Here is a 17,043-nt window from a genome sequence, read left to right as displayed (position 1 = left end):
CTCGCGATGACCGCACATTTTTGGCACATGACCACGTGGAGAGAGAAGGGAATGCACATTTGTGCTGGAACAGTGTGACGCCTAAAAAAGAAAAAAAAAACGGACCAGCAACGTACAGATCAGCATCCCATCTGGTGCGCAGCTGACCTTGACTCCCTGATGCACGGCCGACAGCTGATATCGTCTTTGGCTGGTAGCAAAGCTCAGAAAACGAAAACAAAAACCAAACTATGCGGTGATGGGGTGACTGCGATCGATATGGCCCCCCCAATCGGACCGCATCAGAGTTAACCGCTTGGAGGGGCCGAATTTTCAGCTCTCTCATGCACTGTCTCGTCCACCACTCTTTCGTGCACCGGGAGTGTTGGAACAAGCCAAAAAGTTTGAATTGAGCAAATTTAAGACAATCCGCAGTATGAATTAAGGGGCTTTAAAATGTATTCAATATAGAGCCAGCCAACCAAAATTTTAAAATTTCGTTGGAATTGTCAGAGTTTGAATTCTCGCAATTCTACTATTTAAATGGGGTAATGAGTGTGTTCTGAGCCGGTGGAATTTGTGGTGGCTGCTGTGCATGCAGGAGAGTGCGCAGCCCAACTATGGCAACATCTGCACGGCCCTGGAGCTGCTGGCATTCCTGCTGAGTATCCTGCGCAGCGAGGCCATCCTGGCCAGCCTCAAGCCGCTGCAGCGGGGCATTGCCGCCTGCATGAGCTGCCCCAACTCCAAGGTGATCCGGGCCGTGCACGCGCTCCTCTCGCGCCTCATGGGCCTGTTTCCCTCCGAGCCGACCACCTCGGCCCTCTCCTCCCGCCACGAGGAGCTCGAGACCCTCTACGCATCCATCAGCAAGGTGGGGGGCCGCCACTTTGATCAAAGGAGCGGATATTCTTAATGTGCACTTTTTGAAACAGTTTGTGTGTCCATTGAACACTGTAACTTGTGATTTCCAGGCGAAAGTGTCCTGTGTGATTTCCAGGCGAAAGTGTCCTGTACTGTGGGCATAAATTTGATAATTCTAGGCCTATTAGAACTTAAGTTACAGATTTTCAGAACTTTCATTTTGGCTGCTGTGACGTACAGCTTAATTTTGAAAATTTTCCCTCACAATGTTGGATTTGAACTGATCTCATTGTACGACTACTTGGTTTAAAAAATCAGAAAACATTTTGGCACACACGGCAACAAGTGAGCCAGAACTGGTTTCCATCAGTTCTTGATGTGCGTGCTTGATTTCTAGTTGGGTAAGAGTAGCATAGTAGGGGGTGTATGCTCTCATGTCGCTGCGGGAGAGGAAATAGGGGGAGGGAAGGGTGCAGGTCTGAAGAGGACGCCTAATGTTCCCATAATATAATGGCCTGGTTGCTACCGACCGGGCCACCCATGTCTTGGAACTCCACGAAGTCATGAATGTGTGGTGCGGGAGCGTCATGCGTGGGGACCCAGAGACCTGCGTGCCCCAAATCCCTTGGTCAAATGAAGTTATTTCTCTCTGTCTCTCTCTCATATCTTGCTGACGTAACTGTGAGTGCTAGCTAGGCATGTGCGAATAGTGAATTTTCAGTTCGAAGCGAATATGAAGTGAATTATTTTCTTAGAATAGTTTCGAAGTGAAGCGAATAGTTTGCAACTTGAAATATAGTATTCAAATAAATTCATTAGAGCTCAATAAGTATACGTTGAAAGACAAGGTTTGCAGAATTCACTTAGGCAGCTGGAATAAAGAGAAAAAAAATAAAAATAAATGCTTTCAAACTTGTGTTAGTCAATGTTCAAACAGCAACAAGCCAAAGTGCCTTAACTCTTTCCTTGTCGTAGGGTAAATGACCATTTTTTGTAGGTTTCAGTAGTTCTTTTCTGTAAAAAACAATTGCATAAAAAATTTATTGCAATACACGAAAACAAAGCTAAATAAATGTGCTTTTTAGGCATATAAAATTGAATAACGAATTGCGCGTCCCAACAGAAAATTTTATTTGCCAAAAACAAGATATTAGGTAAAAAGTGAACAAAACTTAAAAAGACATGCTCATATCTAAAAATAAAAAAAAAAATGTTAAGAATTTTCGGAAATATGCAAAATGTTTGGTATTCTGTTGGCCACTAACTGTGAAAAAATCAAAATTCTATCTCGAATAGTTTTCTTGCTACGAAGTAAGAACTGGAAACCCTATACAGTGGAACCCCGTTCATATGTTCTTCACCGGACCGGGGAAAAAAAACGTAACAGCCGGGAAAACGCAACAGTGAGGAAAGCTCCGAAAATGAATAAAAAGTGCAGTTTCAACTGTGGACAATTTATTTCCACAGAGTGCGCTTAGGACTTAAAAAAGTCCAGAATGGTGGCTTGCTGTGTCTGCCACGAGCCTGCTTTGCTTTCGGGCCGAAGAGCGCGGCATTCCCCTCTATCTCGGCACGCTTCGAGACAATGCTGTTAAGCGTCGAGGGTGGGAGACCAAGATCCTTGGCAATGTCGACTCTCTTCCGCGCTGGCTGCCTGTCGACTGCGTTTAATGTGTCCAGCTTTTCCTCAAGGGAAAGCGCCTTCCGCTTGCGCGACGCCGTCTAAGCACAAGTTCGACGTTCACGAGGCTTAATGCACAATGACGATAGCATGATAGAAGAGGAGTCGACCCGTTCAACAACCATGCGGCGACCGCAAAAGTGAGAGCATTTTTCACGAACGGCCACCTAGTGGCAGCCTCTTGAACTGGCGTGCAGCTTCTTGCAGCCAGTTCCATAGGTAAGCCCGGCCAAGCCCAGCCAAAACTCGCCAAAAGTCAAAATGGCGGTTGCAGCGCGTTGCCTACGTCAGCCAGGCGTGTTCGGGGTGCTGAGATTCGACGTATCATGTGGGAACGTTTTCACAGCTACTACGTAACAACGGGGTTCCTTATACATTGGATCCTATGGAAGCTATGCCGGGACCAGATGAAAACGACGTAGCAGCCGGGAAAACGCAGCAGTGAGGAACGTAACAGCGGGGTTCTACTGTAGTTGGGCATTGGAATGCGGTCGCAGGGTGGTTTCTGGCGTCGCCGATGTCAGAACTCAATCCCGAAGAAAACGCAGTGTCTTCAGACTCGGGTCATCGATAAAATCAATTGCTGACAAAACGGAGTCTTGAGATTTGCGATATTTTAGAACGTGCGTCGTGCATGCGGAGGCCGCCTAGCAACTTTAACGCTACTGCGTCTTCGGAGCGCATTAAAAAAATTCCTTCTTGTGGGGAAAAAAGAACTGCATTGAGTACGAAATTTTATTTGTCAAGTACAAGCCAAATGACGCAGCGTGCCTGTAAGCAGCTCTGGAGGCTCCAAAGTAGAGCGGCAAAGTCATCATTAGCGGGCAGTGAGTATGGTACCTTCTCCGGAAAAAGACTACTACTTTGGAAATGAAACTTTGGTTCTTTGACTATGAGCTAGATGTGCAGCGTGGTCGTAAGCAGTGCAGAAGATTCTGAAATCGGAGCGCGAAATCATCGTTAGTAGGCTAACGATGGTCAGTGGGAGCAGTAAGGAAAGAGCTACGCATCCTAATTCAAGGCCCTTAACATGCGATTCTTTACATGCTGCTGGTTTTAAATATAAAAGTTGCTGTGAGATTTTTCAGACAAACTGAAATTTTGGACGCGCTGCATCTGATGCCGAATTTCCCACCTTATTCACATGGCACATGGTTACGTGACCGCATTGTGCACGCATGGTCGCCTGTTCGTACCACTGCCGAAGGAAGCTATGGCCGGCATTGTCCGTTACGCGAAAGTCGAAAAATGGCAGTGAAGGCACTGCACATGGGCCAGAACTGGCATGCGGCAAGCCGCCATATATACAGATCACAGGACGCAGCACCCACGATTTCTGGGATGTGTCCTTGCGTAGACCAACCGTGCAGCGTTGTGCATTGCGCTCCTCCGGATGGAGGTGCGTCATGGGCCAGCAGGAGGTGCGTCGTCGTCATGGGCCAGCATGAGGTGTGAGGAGATGCAAGTACGAGGTGCGAGGAGATGCGAGCACACCCTCTTGCACCTATCTTGGAGCTATCCTTGGAAAGAGGAGGTTTAAATGGAACTCTTTATGATGCGAGTACATTTGTCTGTACATGCAAAAAGGTAGCAGAGAAGTACGTGGGAAGCGTACCCATACGCCAAGATCATGAGCACTAGAAAACGGCAGCACTCTTCAAAGCAAAGACTGAACTAAACGGTTCACGGTGCCCGCTTCCTCATCTTAGTACTCACAATTACTAGCGTTTCATCTTTTCATCTAATTTCAACTGTCAAAAGGTGTAAAAATAAGGTATCACCTGCTTCAAAGTTGGTTTCCAGCGACACCGCTACTATGAAAGGTGACGCTGAGCTCGTCTCAGTCATGTTGCCACTGTAAAAACTGGAATATAGGCCAACCTTTTTTTTTTCAAAAAACCATGGCGAAAAGTCGACTCCCGTCTTATATACCGGTCATTGGCGGAAAAACTACGGAAGTCTTGCAACAGTGGGCGGTTGAAGTCAGCAGCCTCCATCACCATCGCCATCAGCAGCAGTTGTCACATTGCCATTTTGCCTTTCGGTTGTTGCATAGCTATTTTGGTTAAAGGCTGCCTTTTCATTTTGTTTCAAAATGAGCGGAAGCCGACGGCAATTCACCGTCGCTTTCAAGAAAAACGCGATTAAGTACGCGGAAGCTCACGGTGGCATGTGGCATGCCACATGCATGCCATGTGGCATGCCACATGCCGACATCCAGAGCAGTACAATTGGTTTTAAATGTAAGAACTACTTCATCCAGCAGCTTATTTTCTTGAATTCTCGAACTTTGAAATACTTCGAAAATATTTGCGGTTTTCAAATACAGTCGAGTCCACTTATAACAATGTTCAAGTGCCACGAAAATTCCATTGTTATAACTGATAATTGTTATAAACGGGTTGCACGAAAAAAAGCATAACTGCAAAGAGGGGTCATGGACGGCAACTGACATGCGAGCTCCGCCGAGGCATCATTTTGGTGGCACCGAAAGGAGTATTGTAAAAAATACGAGAAGGTTGCTGCGGCTGCCTCTCAGCTTGAAAAATCCCTTAGTACCCGAAAAAAAAACAAAAAAACAAAACAAAGAAAACATTAAAACTTGAAAGCATTTAAATGGGGCAAAATAGCTTGCACTTCTCACTTTTTTGCTCAAGCAAACCCGTAATCGGCGAGTTACGACTGCTTCGCGGCGATCTTGCTGACATCGTTCTGGAGGGCATCCAAACGTTGGACATGTCCGAGTGAAAGGTTTTTTGCAAAAATGAAGTCCCGCAGGGACTCAATCATTCTTGAGGCCTCCTGATGAGAGACAACTAGTACAGGCTTCGGTTCATCATCGTCATCGCTGCTGTCATCGTCTTCTGCGCCGGTGATTGCTGCAACGATCGCCTCGTCAGTCAATTCTTCGTTCGTGGTGACTGCATCGTCGGCGTGCAAGAATTCTTCAAGCCCTTCCGCGTCGCCGTCATCACCGCGCACCGTAGACCAAAGTTCTGTAATCGCTCCATCAGCAGGAGCTTCGCGACACTCCGCGTCACTGATATCCCCGGCGAAGCCCGCTTTTCGGAAGCAATTCATGATGGTGGAGGAGCTGACTTCTGCCCATGCCCCAAAAATGAATTGAACAGCCATCATGAGCGAAATCTTAGTCTGGAGCGGGTCGGCATTCATGCACAGCAATGTCCAGGTTAAGAGCAAGCCTGCTCAACACACGCCGGCGATACAATGCCTTTAAGCACACAATCACGCCTGCGTCCATGGGCTGCAAGCCTGCAGTCGTGTTCGGCGGCAGGAAGAAAATTTTCACATGCGACAGCTTCTGGGCAGTCTGGTGTGCAGTACAGTTATCAAGGCCAACGCCACCTTCCTGCCTTCATGCTGCATCCGCTGATCGAACTCGCACAGCCACTCGCGGAAAGAAAGTTCACGCGTCATCCACGCCTTCTTATTATGACGGTAACGAACTGGAATCTTCGCAGCACCACGGAAACAGCGGGGATTCCTAGATTTTCCAATTACCGTATTTACTCGAATCTAACGCGCCCTCGATTGTTACACGCACCTGTTTTTCGTGACCCCCCCCCCCCCCCCCGAAAAAAAAATCTCCTTGATTGTAACGCGCACCCGTTTTCCTTCGCAAAAAAAAAAGAAAAGTACCACGCACCTCACGCTTTCATACACTAATACAACTTTGTCTCGTTTGGAAAAACAATGGTTTAATCTCGGTGCGCTTAAGTTGCGATAATAAAACACACACACACACACACACACACACACACAAAAGGAAACGGCTTGTCTTGCCAACATTGTTTTCACTCGTCGTCGCTGTCAGACAACTCCTTATCACTGTCGACGGACCAAAGCATTTCATCCCCGGTGCCGCCCATGGCATTTGATATACCACATTTTTTAAAGGCCTTGCTGACAATGGCAGACGGTATCGTGCAGCACGCATCTTTCGCCCATCCAGTGAAGTCTTGCAGCGAGGGACTCTTAATTTTGTTGCTGGGAGTGAATTCATGGCTGCCATTCACAAGCCATTCGGTGTAGAGCGCCCGAATCCTGTCTTTAACCGGCTTGTTTAAACAAACATCGAGCGGCTGGAGCTGCGATGTCATGCCGCCGGGTATCACGACAAGGTCGGTGTTGCATGCAGCGAGCTTGTCCTTGATGCGTTCGTCGAGATGGCACCTGAACGCGTCAAGCACAAGCATCGCACGCAGGCCCAAACTGCCGCCGGGTCTCTTGCGCCAGACGTGATCGATCCAGTCGGCGACCAAGTCCGTCGTCATTCAACCTTTTTCATTTGCGCGCACAATCACGCCACTCGGAAACACGATTCCTTTCGGGAGCGTCTTGCGTCTGAATATAAGATACGGGGGCAGCTTGTGTCCATCCGCGGTGCAACAAAGCATTGCGGTGACGCGTGTTTTTTCGTGGCCGGAAGACAACACGCGCACTTGCTTCGCCCCCTTCTTTTCAACAGTTGTGGTGGCAGGCATGTTGAAGTAGAGCGGTGTCTGATCGGCATTTCCAATCTGGCCGAGATGGTAGCCGTTCCTCCGGCGCAAATTCAAAACGTACCGCTGAAAACTGTGCAGCTTTTCTTCATACTCCTCAGTTAACTTCTGGCATAACCCCGTCCGTCAAAGAGAAAACCCTTTTCTCTTCATAAAATTTGACAGCCAGCACCTGCTCGCTTTGAAGTCGCTCCGCGTGAGCCCCGTTTGTAGGGCTAACTGCATCGCCCGGACTTTGACCAGATCAGTCGTCACTGGCCGCTGCGCCGCTCGCTGCTCTTGCACGTATTCTGCGAGCCGCTCTTCTATTTCGGCGAACCGGCCCTGCTTCGGTCCACTGAAACCCTTTCGTGTAGCCTTGCTGGCGAAAATCTTTTCCTTCTGCTTGCGCCAGTCCCGCACGCATGTTTCTGGAACTCCGAATGCGCGTGATGCGGCCCGATTTCAGTCTGTCTCTGCACGCATGATGACTTTCCTTTTAAATGCGGCATCATGATGAACTCGACGTATCTTCGCTGCCGGCACGTCCATGCTGGTAGATCAAACGCAGAAAACGGGTAGACTAAGCACGAGGAGGACGCTACTGCAGCTAGGCTGGCTAGGCATAGACAGCTAGGCTCGAAGTGCGTACGAGGCGGCCATTTTGAAATGCCGATGGCGATATGATATCGGAGATTTAGTGTCGTACTCGATTCTAGCGCGCACCCAATTTTTGGACCCGATATATCGGAAAAAAGTGCGCGTTAGATTCGAGTAAATACGGTACGAAGGCGGGTCACTTGTCGCTGCCGTCCATATTCGCACAGAGGAAAACGGTCGCCCGCAATTTGCTCTGCTTGCCGCCCTTATAGGGATCGCCTTTGAGTGCATGCGTCTTCGAGGGAAGCATTTGGAAGAATAGCCCGGTCTCGTCACCATTGTACAAGTCCCGGTCTGCATATGCTTCGCGGATGTACGGCAGTGTCTCTTCCAACCACTTCCCTCTAGCGTTGACATCGAGCGACCCTGCCTCGCCCACAACTGCCTTGTAGACGATTCCGTGCCTTTCCTTGAAGCGCTGAATCCAGCCACTACCAGGCTGGAAATCAGTGTTTTGAAGGAGATACGCAAAGTGCTTCGCCTTCTCCGCTAAAATCGGGCCACTAATTGGCAAGTTCATAGCACTTGCGCTAAGGAACCACTGATACAGTGCCTTCTCTGCCTCCTCTAGAGGCACCGTGCCGAATCCTCTTCCGGCCGTCCTCCATAGCATGGCCAGCACTAGCATGGCATTCGTTTTCAGCCATCTTGAGTGCGTTGCGGATAATGGTTGAAACCGTCGGCTGTGACAGGCCGTACTTGCGTACTAAGTTGCACACTTTTTCACCACCTCGGCGCTCTCTCAAAATGTTCCGCTTCGTTTCCAAAGATATTGCCGCTCGCTTTCTCTTCTGCAGCAGTTGATCCGGTAGAGCCACGCTGGCCGCGCTTCCTGAAGGAGAATCGTCCATTGTTGAGCTCTGGGGAGGAATCCGATGGGCTTGCAGAACCAGCAGGACCGGGGCCGGTGATCGCAGATGATAAAAACCACGCTGGCAACGCACGTGCTTTGACGCTGTACGCTGCCCTCGGAACATGTGCAGCTCGTGAAGCAGGAGTGAAAGAAAGTGGGAAAGATGAGGCAGCCCACGCTGAAATGCCATGACGCGTTTTCAACGGGCGGCGCACCCTCAGAATGGACTGCTCCCCGCCCAGATACAAAAGCAACAAAAGGAAGTGCCTCCCTACCCTCTCCACATCTGCCCAGAGGAAAGTGCCCGTCTTTTCTCCTCCGAGTCATACAAGCTTCTCCGGCTCACCCTATGCACCTCGCGTCGTATGCATCGTCACGTGATCTTTTCGCAGCAGCTGTGGCTGCTGTGCGGGCGGCTCCGCATACGCGCGCGTTTTTTGCGCCGTAAGCATAGTTTGGCTGGCGTGGTAGCTGCGTTTGCGAGTTTTTTTCTTTGAGGGTTGGCTCCAAATGTCTACATTTAATTGTTATAACCGACAATCTAGTATGATAGCATTCTTATAAGCGGTTTATTTTAGCATAGAACACATTGCAAAGGTGACAGTGCCGCAGCTGGCCATTGCTATATCCGATATATTGTTAAAAGCGGTATTGTTATAAGTGGGTTTGACTGTATTCCTATTTTCTTCGCAGCCCGAATCGAATACAGTAAAAGCTCGTAAATTCGAATGCGGTTAATTCGAATTGACGCCCAGGTTCCGGCACAGCCCTGTGTACTTCAATGGGGGAAAACTCCCCAGTAATTCGAACAAGTCTGCATCTGCTACGGTTTACTAGAGATGTAAAACAATGGAAAAGAAAAAAAAGCCAAGCACACGAGGCTGGCGGAGTGCGCTCTGTGGTGCATGCTGAAGCAGGTTTTTGCTGCTGTAGCACTCTCCCGCACCCCGATGCTTCTGCGCAAGCCGTTCCAGGTTTTCGTTGTGCCACGGTTGCTGGGTCACGTGGTGTACACAACGCAGTGTAGTGGTTCGGGCGCCGCCGTCATGCTTTTTGTTGGTGCCGTGAGCTACATGGACAGCAGTGTGGTGATGTTGGAGCCCTTGAGTGGCGCCGATAAATTGAGTCTACATGCTACCAGTAGACGTCACAAGGCTCATGTGCGGTGAGAACAGCGGACAGTGATGAGTCCGACGACGGCGATGAGACTATGCCACCGCCAAGTGCACATGAAGTAGCGTCGATGCTCGATGTTGCAGCACGCCACTTCTCTGTCAATGAGAACTCTGACTTTGCACAGGAGCTTTGAGCAAGCTGCAGGTGATGCTGATGGAGTCTTGGCAGAAGAAACACAAGCAAATGCACTTTGTTGATTTCTTATAATTTTGGCAACCCTTCCCTGTAAACAAACATGTTTTGGAGCATAAATAGCGTCATATATTCCAGCACTAAAGCACGCTGCTCACGCGAATGCATTCCAGTACTTGTTAGTGGTGCATAACTAGCCGATCAATGTATTTCATTTGCCTTTAGGACCGGATGAATTTAATTCTCATAATCGGCCGCCACAAACGTGTAGTGTGCCTAGCTCGTGATAACGAGTCTAGATATGACTGCTTCGGATTCAGCCCGTGCGGTGGGGCGCAGTGACCGCTCATTCTAGCGTCCATTCGATAATTCGAACTTCGCTTAATTCGAGCAATTTTCCAGTCTCCTTCGAGCTCGAATTGACAAGCTTTTTTTGTATCGCATTATTTGCTTCAATATTTGCTTTAGTATTTGAAATGTTTTAGTATTCGCACAACCCTAGCGAGCACAAGATAATTTCCACCAAACAGGTTGCATGTTCTAATGGCTTGGACGATGTCACCACGGTTGTTGCGCGTGACTGTCAGCTCCACAATGCCATCATAAACAACTCCCAGCTGAGAAATGGGAAATGCCAGAATTGCAAGCTCTTGAGTGGGAAGATGTGACTAAATTGTTGCAAGCAGAGCACTTCGTTCCCAAACTACAGGTAATCAAAGTGTGGACCAATTTGTTTAATATTTAGAGGGCCACATATGCTTAAAATTGATTCTTCTTGATTGTATAAAACAAAATTTGGGTGCTTTTTTTTTTTGCGCCCAAATTCGCAGGTCCGAACAAGCGTCACAGTCACAGCAATCGAATCACCAGTGGCTAATTTTTGGTCCAGAAAGTCTGGGACCAGATATTCTCCAGAAAAACTGTGCATTGCAATTTCCAGATTTGTAGTTGCTGACCATTACAATGGAAATAAAGGCAATAGGTTTATCACATGGTATTGGAAGAAATGCAATGTATATTAAGCAGCAAGTTTGAGTCTGCGACATCTGAGCTAAATTTAGACGAAATTGTAGACTGGTGCAGGGAATGGTTATACATGGGGAGACAGAATGGTCCCTGACAAAGGAGTAGTGTAGAACGCTGCTGAAGTTGATGCAAAAAGCTTTTGCAGACACAACTGCCAACTCTGCATGAGTCGGCATTGCCAACCTTCACCTTACATCTGTGCCCGCTCTGGTTCATCGCAGGTGGTGTTTGATGGCCTGACAACCTACGAGAAGTCTGCTGCCGCACCACCCTCCTCTCTTTTCGGTTGCCTTATGATCCTGAAGGCAGCGTGCGTCAACCACCCATGCTACATTGACCGGCTCATCACACCCTTCATGCACGTGCTGCAGAAGATGGCTCGTGAGCACCTGTCTCCTGCCAGCGCTATGGGGGGCCCTGCAGGCCAGGAGTCGAGCTCCATGGGCACCGAGCTGCTCATCCTGAGCCTGGACCTGGTGAAGAACCGGGTGGGCGTCATGGGCCAGGAGATGCGCAAGGCCTTCATTGGCGCCATCCTGGTCGGCCTCATTGAGAAGTCCCCCGACGTCAAGGTGTGTGGGGAGATGGTGGTCGGCCACAGCTGCATGAAAAATGAAACTCAAAAGGTGGGACGAGATAAGCAGTAGTTTGGTGTCTTGCATTACATGTTCTGCCTAAGTGTTATCCTTAAAATAAGGAATTATGTCGAGAAGCAGTGTTTTTGCCCGCAGTAAGGAGAGTGGGTGCACCCAACCTGTGCAGGTGCTGCGGGCCATCACCAAGATGGTGGAGGACTGGGTGAAGAGCAAGTCTCCGTTTGCGGTGAATCAGTCACCCACGCTACGCGAGAAATCCATTTTGCTGGTCAAGATGATGCAGTTCATGGAGAAGCGGTTCCCCGACGAGCTGGAGCTCAATGGCCAGTTCCTGGAGCTGGTGAACCACGTGTACCGGGACGAGACCCTCAAAGGCACCGAGCTCACTTCGAAGCTGGAGCCAGCCTTCATGGCCGGACTGCGCTGCGTTCAGCCCACCATCCGGGCCAAGTTCTTTGAGGTGAGTTCCCACCACTTGCTCTCCGTGCCCTTCGAGTTGTGCTGTCCAACCGAGGAGAATCAAACAGACCCAGCCCTGCCGTTATATGAATGCCAAACGTTCACTTGAAATCCCGAAGGCGAACTTTTGCTTATAACGAACGAGACCTGCGCAACCGTCAAAATATAAATTATTTCAATGGCACAAAATCACACGCATAACGAACGTCATTAAGCCCTGCTGATCGGTTACAGCGAACGGATGGCATAAACCCGGTGCTGCGATGCGAGATAACCTGCCTGCGACCCCTTTGTGCGCCCGGCGCACAGTATGTTTTCCTAGGCCTCATCGCAGGCGAACTGCCCGCCCCGTTTCGTGCCGCTCTCAAACGAGCTACCCCTTCCCCACCGACGCGCCTTCCCAGATTTCCCTCCTGCCTCTCCTCGCTACTCCGCTCCCCTCTCCTCTCTCTTGCAAATCAGTGCGTGGCCTCCGTGATCAACCGTGCCGCTGCTTACGCTTATCTCGGAGGCCACGCTCCGTGAAATAAGCCTTTCATGGGAGCCCAGAGGTGGCTGCACTGACGCTCACGGACGCCCCTCGTTGGTCTCTCCGCTGGAGCTGTGCGTCTGTATGTCTTTAGCTTGATTGCTGCTTGTGCGCGTCGCAAGTCTACCCTGTCACGCGCTTTTGTCACTCTTGTTGCGGTGCGGACGCTTCATTGGTTTTGTTCAAATCTCGTGCCCTGGTTGTAACTCGGGATGGCGGACTGGAACACTGTGCCCATTTCCATTGTATTCAGCGGTAGAGATGATGAAAGCGGCCCGGGCGTAGGTGGCGGCTACTTGTCTGATGCCGAGCCTGATGCTTTGGAAGATGACCAGCTCGGCGGCAGTTAATTTTACAAACCGAGGCCTTCGGATGAACGGGGCATTTCTTCCGGTCCCTTGAAGTCCAAATGAATGAGGTTTTACTAGTCATCATATTAGTTTTTGTTGCCAGTCTTGTCATTTTATGGATTTTGTTTTGCATGGCCTCATTATAGCTTGGATACTGTTATGATGTGTAATCAAGTATTATACATTTTTGTGCCCATCATGTTTTTTTACACGGTACTGAGGCAGTCTTGTTTATTTTTGGTTGCAAAAACCATACAAAGAAAATAAGGGCAACAACATTTGCTTGTTTATAATTGTCAGAAATTTTTATTTTTGCACTGAACAGATATTTGATATTCTATTCGTATTTGAAAATTTCAATATTCGCACAGCCCTAAAAAACAGACGTCCATCACGAACTTTTTCGCAAAGAAAAAATTTTGTTTTTTGACAAGCAACTGTCTTTAAAGCTGTGGTCCACTTACTATGAACTTCGGGATATAAGGAACAGACGCTGCATAACACTCATGTTCGTTATAAGCAGCCTCGACTGTATAGTCACCAAGGAGTGCAATAAGGCATAAACGAGCATTCTAGGACGACTTGGACGAAAGTTTCAGCTGTTAAAACTTGACAGAGAAAAAGCTCAATTTGATGACTGAGACAAAGGATTTATTCTGAAAATTTTCCTAAGGAAACAATAGTTTAGAGTTAGCATTATTGCACAACCTGTGCATTTATCTTTCTACCACAAAAAGTGTTCTGGTAATATAGCTGATATAGAACTGGAGATATCGCTCCTCCAAAATTCTGAATGTGTCAAAAATGCAGTTTTGAGAAATCGGTGAAAAACTTTATTGGCATATTTTTGTATCACCAAGGCTAACTAGAAATCGCTGAAGTGAGTTCTGGATGGTTTCTGATGTGGAAGCACCATTTTCTATCGAGAAAATTGCACTTGCAAGAAGGAAAATGCCGGCCAACAGATGGGATCGTCTGGAGGCTGGAACCCGAGATGAGTGGCGTTCCACTGCGACCCCCACAAGTTGCGGCGCACGATTGTACCTCACAGCGGAGCTGTTATCTTAGTCAGCCCCATACAAACAATACGTGCTTGTTTGCTCATCTTGCACCTAAAAACATTAAGACGCCAGTTTATTTCGTCAAGGTTCCTATTCCACATGTTGCCGGACGTCAATTCGTGACTGCTACTGGCGCTGCGCCGCCAGCTTTACCGGAAAGCACGATCTATCGCGCCGTTGCTGGCTGTCAGCGAAAGCTGCTTATGGGTATTGCTACTTCATCTGCACAGTCGCGATCACGCTGCCTGTACGGAGCAGGAATTGCCCTGATCACTCCTTAACTGTCACACGATAAGCACTGCCGGTGACCACGTTAGCGGGCCATTGCGAAGCGTCGGCACTCTATCGCTGATTGTAGGTAACGGAATGCCACAACGCAGCATACCCAATGCCCTTCGGATCTTTACGTTTTGCTCCCTCAGGATAAGTGTTAACTCCTCGCTGTCACGCTAAGCACTGCCGGATATGGTGTTATCGGGCCATCATGGAACGTCATCGCTGATTGTAGACACCAGTATGCGACGATGCAGCGCACATAGCGCGCTTCCGATCTCTACCTTTTGCTCCCTTTTAGTGCTTTTAGGCCTAAGACTTGCGCGAATCGAAATATTTCGCACTTGGCGCTCGACGAAGCTCGCTTGGCCATGGGATGGCGCGACCAACTCAAAATGGCGCCGGGCTGCGAGCGGTCGATACCACCAGCATGCCACCATCCAAGCAAAAGTCACCATTTTGTCCACGTGATTTGTAAAACCAATAGCAGCGTGCGTTTTTCACAATTTCATTCCTTTGTTTACTGCTTCCAGGGCTTGCTCATGGTTGCCAACTATAATATGGGAATAGTCTGAATTGCGACCTTTCAGGCGACACTCAGTGCGAACAATAAAAACAGCCTATCTTAGCACGTGGCGGAAGTTTGCACTCCATGGTTGCCTGTCCTCTGTAACTCGATCCTGCCAAGGCTGGCAGCGCCGCTTGCATGGTTACAACAACCATGTGAACGTCCAGCTGACCCAGAGATGCTTCACCGTCACGTCGACGGCGCAGAAGGGAACACTGATCAGTGACATTCCCTTACTTATGGATCCGAACTCGAGCGCGAGATACTGCGACGGTGTAACAGCCTGGTCAAGATATCAGACACATTTAGCATAGCGCGTACCGCTACTGCTTACCACCAACCATCGCCCGTCACTCCTAGCACGCTGGTTGGCCACGGCGAGCAAGGAGCGCGCGCTGTTGACGGGAACGTGGCGCCATCTGGCGCCACCGACCGGTGATCCTCCACAAGCTGACGATGCGCACTGCCTGCTAAATGTGAAACGAACGCATCCTTCCTTGGAACCGAGACGAACGCTTATAGAGTGGAATGGCTCAATCGGATCGATTCCGCAAAGCCGCTCTCAGATACCTAGAGAGTAGCCATAAGTTTTTAGTGCTAGGTCCTAGGATGTTTACACAGAGGCGCAAAGTCCCTCGATGCAAAAAGTAGCCAGTGCCTCTGGTGACGTGTTTTTGTTTTACTTGAGTTACAGTGCTTTTATCTAGGGCAAACAAGTTGGTTTTGTTAATGTAGTATAAAACACAAAAACTTAACAAAACGTATCTCTAGTTATTAACTCAGTTTGCAGTATACCGTATTTACTCGCGTAATCCTCACACTTTTTTCCCCTGAAAATCAACGCGAAGTTTGGGGGTGCGATAATTATGCGGGGAAAATTTTCAAGCAAATGTTTCGGAGTGTTAAATGCAAAGATGAATGGGTGCAAGATCAGGATTGTCCGGTCCGCAATTGTAAATATAACGAAAACATTACTTTCAAACGTAACTTACCTTCGTTATGAAAGTGCAGGGTCAACGTAAGCTCAAGCTGCTAAAGCACTTTATTTGCCATGCTCAACCTCCCCGTCACTACTCGCGTTGCGTACGTCCTGCAGGCAATTCTACTCTTCATCAGAGTCCGTGTCGACACTGGAATCGATGGTTTCTTCATCTTCCGATGCTTCTTCGTCGTCCCACACCAGGTGGTCCTTTGTCGCATCCAGGGCGTTCGAAATTCCTGTTTTCTTGAAGCTTCTGGCCACCATGTCTACATCAATCATCCCCCATGCCTCTGATACCCATCTGCACAGCAGCTCCACGGACGGTCTTTTGATCTGCATGTTCACCTTCGGCCATCCATTCTGTGTACAGCCTCCGGACGTTATCTTTAAATGGCTTGTTCAAAGATACGTCAAGAGGCTGTAGCATTGATGTGAGGCCACCGGGTATAACAGCCAGGTCCGTGTGCAGTTCCTTGAACTTCGCCCGAACCGACTCTTGAAGATGGCCCCGAAAGCTATCAAGCACAAGGAGCGACGGAAAAAAAAGCGCTCCCGGTCGCCGCCCCCTCACAGTCTTCACCCAGTCCACCATAAGGTCCGCGGTCATCCACCCCTTTTCTTGAACGGGCACGTGTATACCAGGGGGGAGCTTTCCTTTCGGGAGGGGCTTCCGCTTGAAAATGATGTACGGTGGGAGCTTCCGCCCGTCCGCCGTCAAGCCTAGCATGACCGTGCACCTCTGTTTTTCGGCACCTGTAGTCCTGACGTGCACAGTCCGAGCGCCTGTCTGTTCGACTGTTCTGCTGCTGGGCATATCGAAATTCAGCGGAGTTTGGTCCGCATTCTCTATCTGGGAGAGCAAGAATTTTTTCTCCTGCCGGATCCTGATAACGAATCGATGGAAGTCCACTATTTTCTCTTCACAGGCTGCGGGCAGGCGCTGGAAAAGCGTCGTTCGCCTCCTGAGCGAGAGTCCATTGCGCCGCATAAATCGTGTGGCCCACCCGTTACTAGCGCGGAAGTCTTGCACCGGGATGCCCTCCTTTCTTGCGATTACGAGCGCCTGGTTCCGTATCAAATCAATCGACACAGCACACCCATCTGCTCGTCGAGCCTTGATATATTCCAGTAAAGAGGATTCGACGGCAGGAAATTTCCCAGTCTTCGGTCCACGGAAGGCCCGGCGCGTCTTACCAGTCGTCTTGAGTTCGTCGTGCTGCCGTCTCCAATACCGGACGCAAAACTCGTTGACGCCGAAGTGTCTGCTGGCGGCGCGGTTGCCATGTTCCAACGCATACTCAATAGCCTTTAGCTTAAAAGCAGCTGTGTAGCTTGCGTAGCGTCCCATGGCG

At 49.2% G+C, this 17,043-nt stretch overlaps 1 protein-coding gene across 9 annotated transcripts in view; it reads left to right on the top strand.

Annotated features, from left to right (window-relative positions):
• Nipped-A (Transcription-associated protein Nipped-A) overlaps nucleotides 1-17,043 on the top strand; it is a 270,630-nt gene that overhangs the window by 125,001 nt on the left and 128,586 nt on the right. For all 9 annotated transcript variants that reach the window (XM_077657537.1, XM_077657536.1, XM_077657532.1 and 6 more), the window contains exons 37-39: nucleotides 581-853; nucleotides 11,095-11,445; nucleotides 11,636-11,929. In XM_077657537.1, the coding sequence (XP_077513663.1) occupies nucleotides 581-853; nucleotides 11,095-11,445; nucleotides 11,636-11,929 (918 nt within the window). The remainder of the gene's footprint in view (nucleotides 1-580; nucleotides 854-11,094; nucleotides 11,446-11,635; nucleotides 11,930-17,043) is intronic.

The sequence above is a fragment of the Amblyomma americanum genome, chromosome 3, assembly GCF_052857255.1.
Source record: "Amblyomma americanum isolate KBUSLIRL-KWMA chromosome 3, ASM5285725v1, whole genome shotgun sequence".
NCBI lineage: Eukaryota > Metazoa > Arthropoda > Arachnida > Ixodida > Ixodidae > Amblyomma > Amblyomma americanum.
Note: the sequence above shows the minus strand (reverse complement) of the source record. Positions and strands in the feature narration are given on the sequence as shown.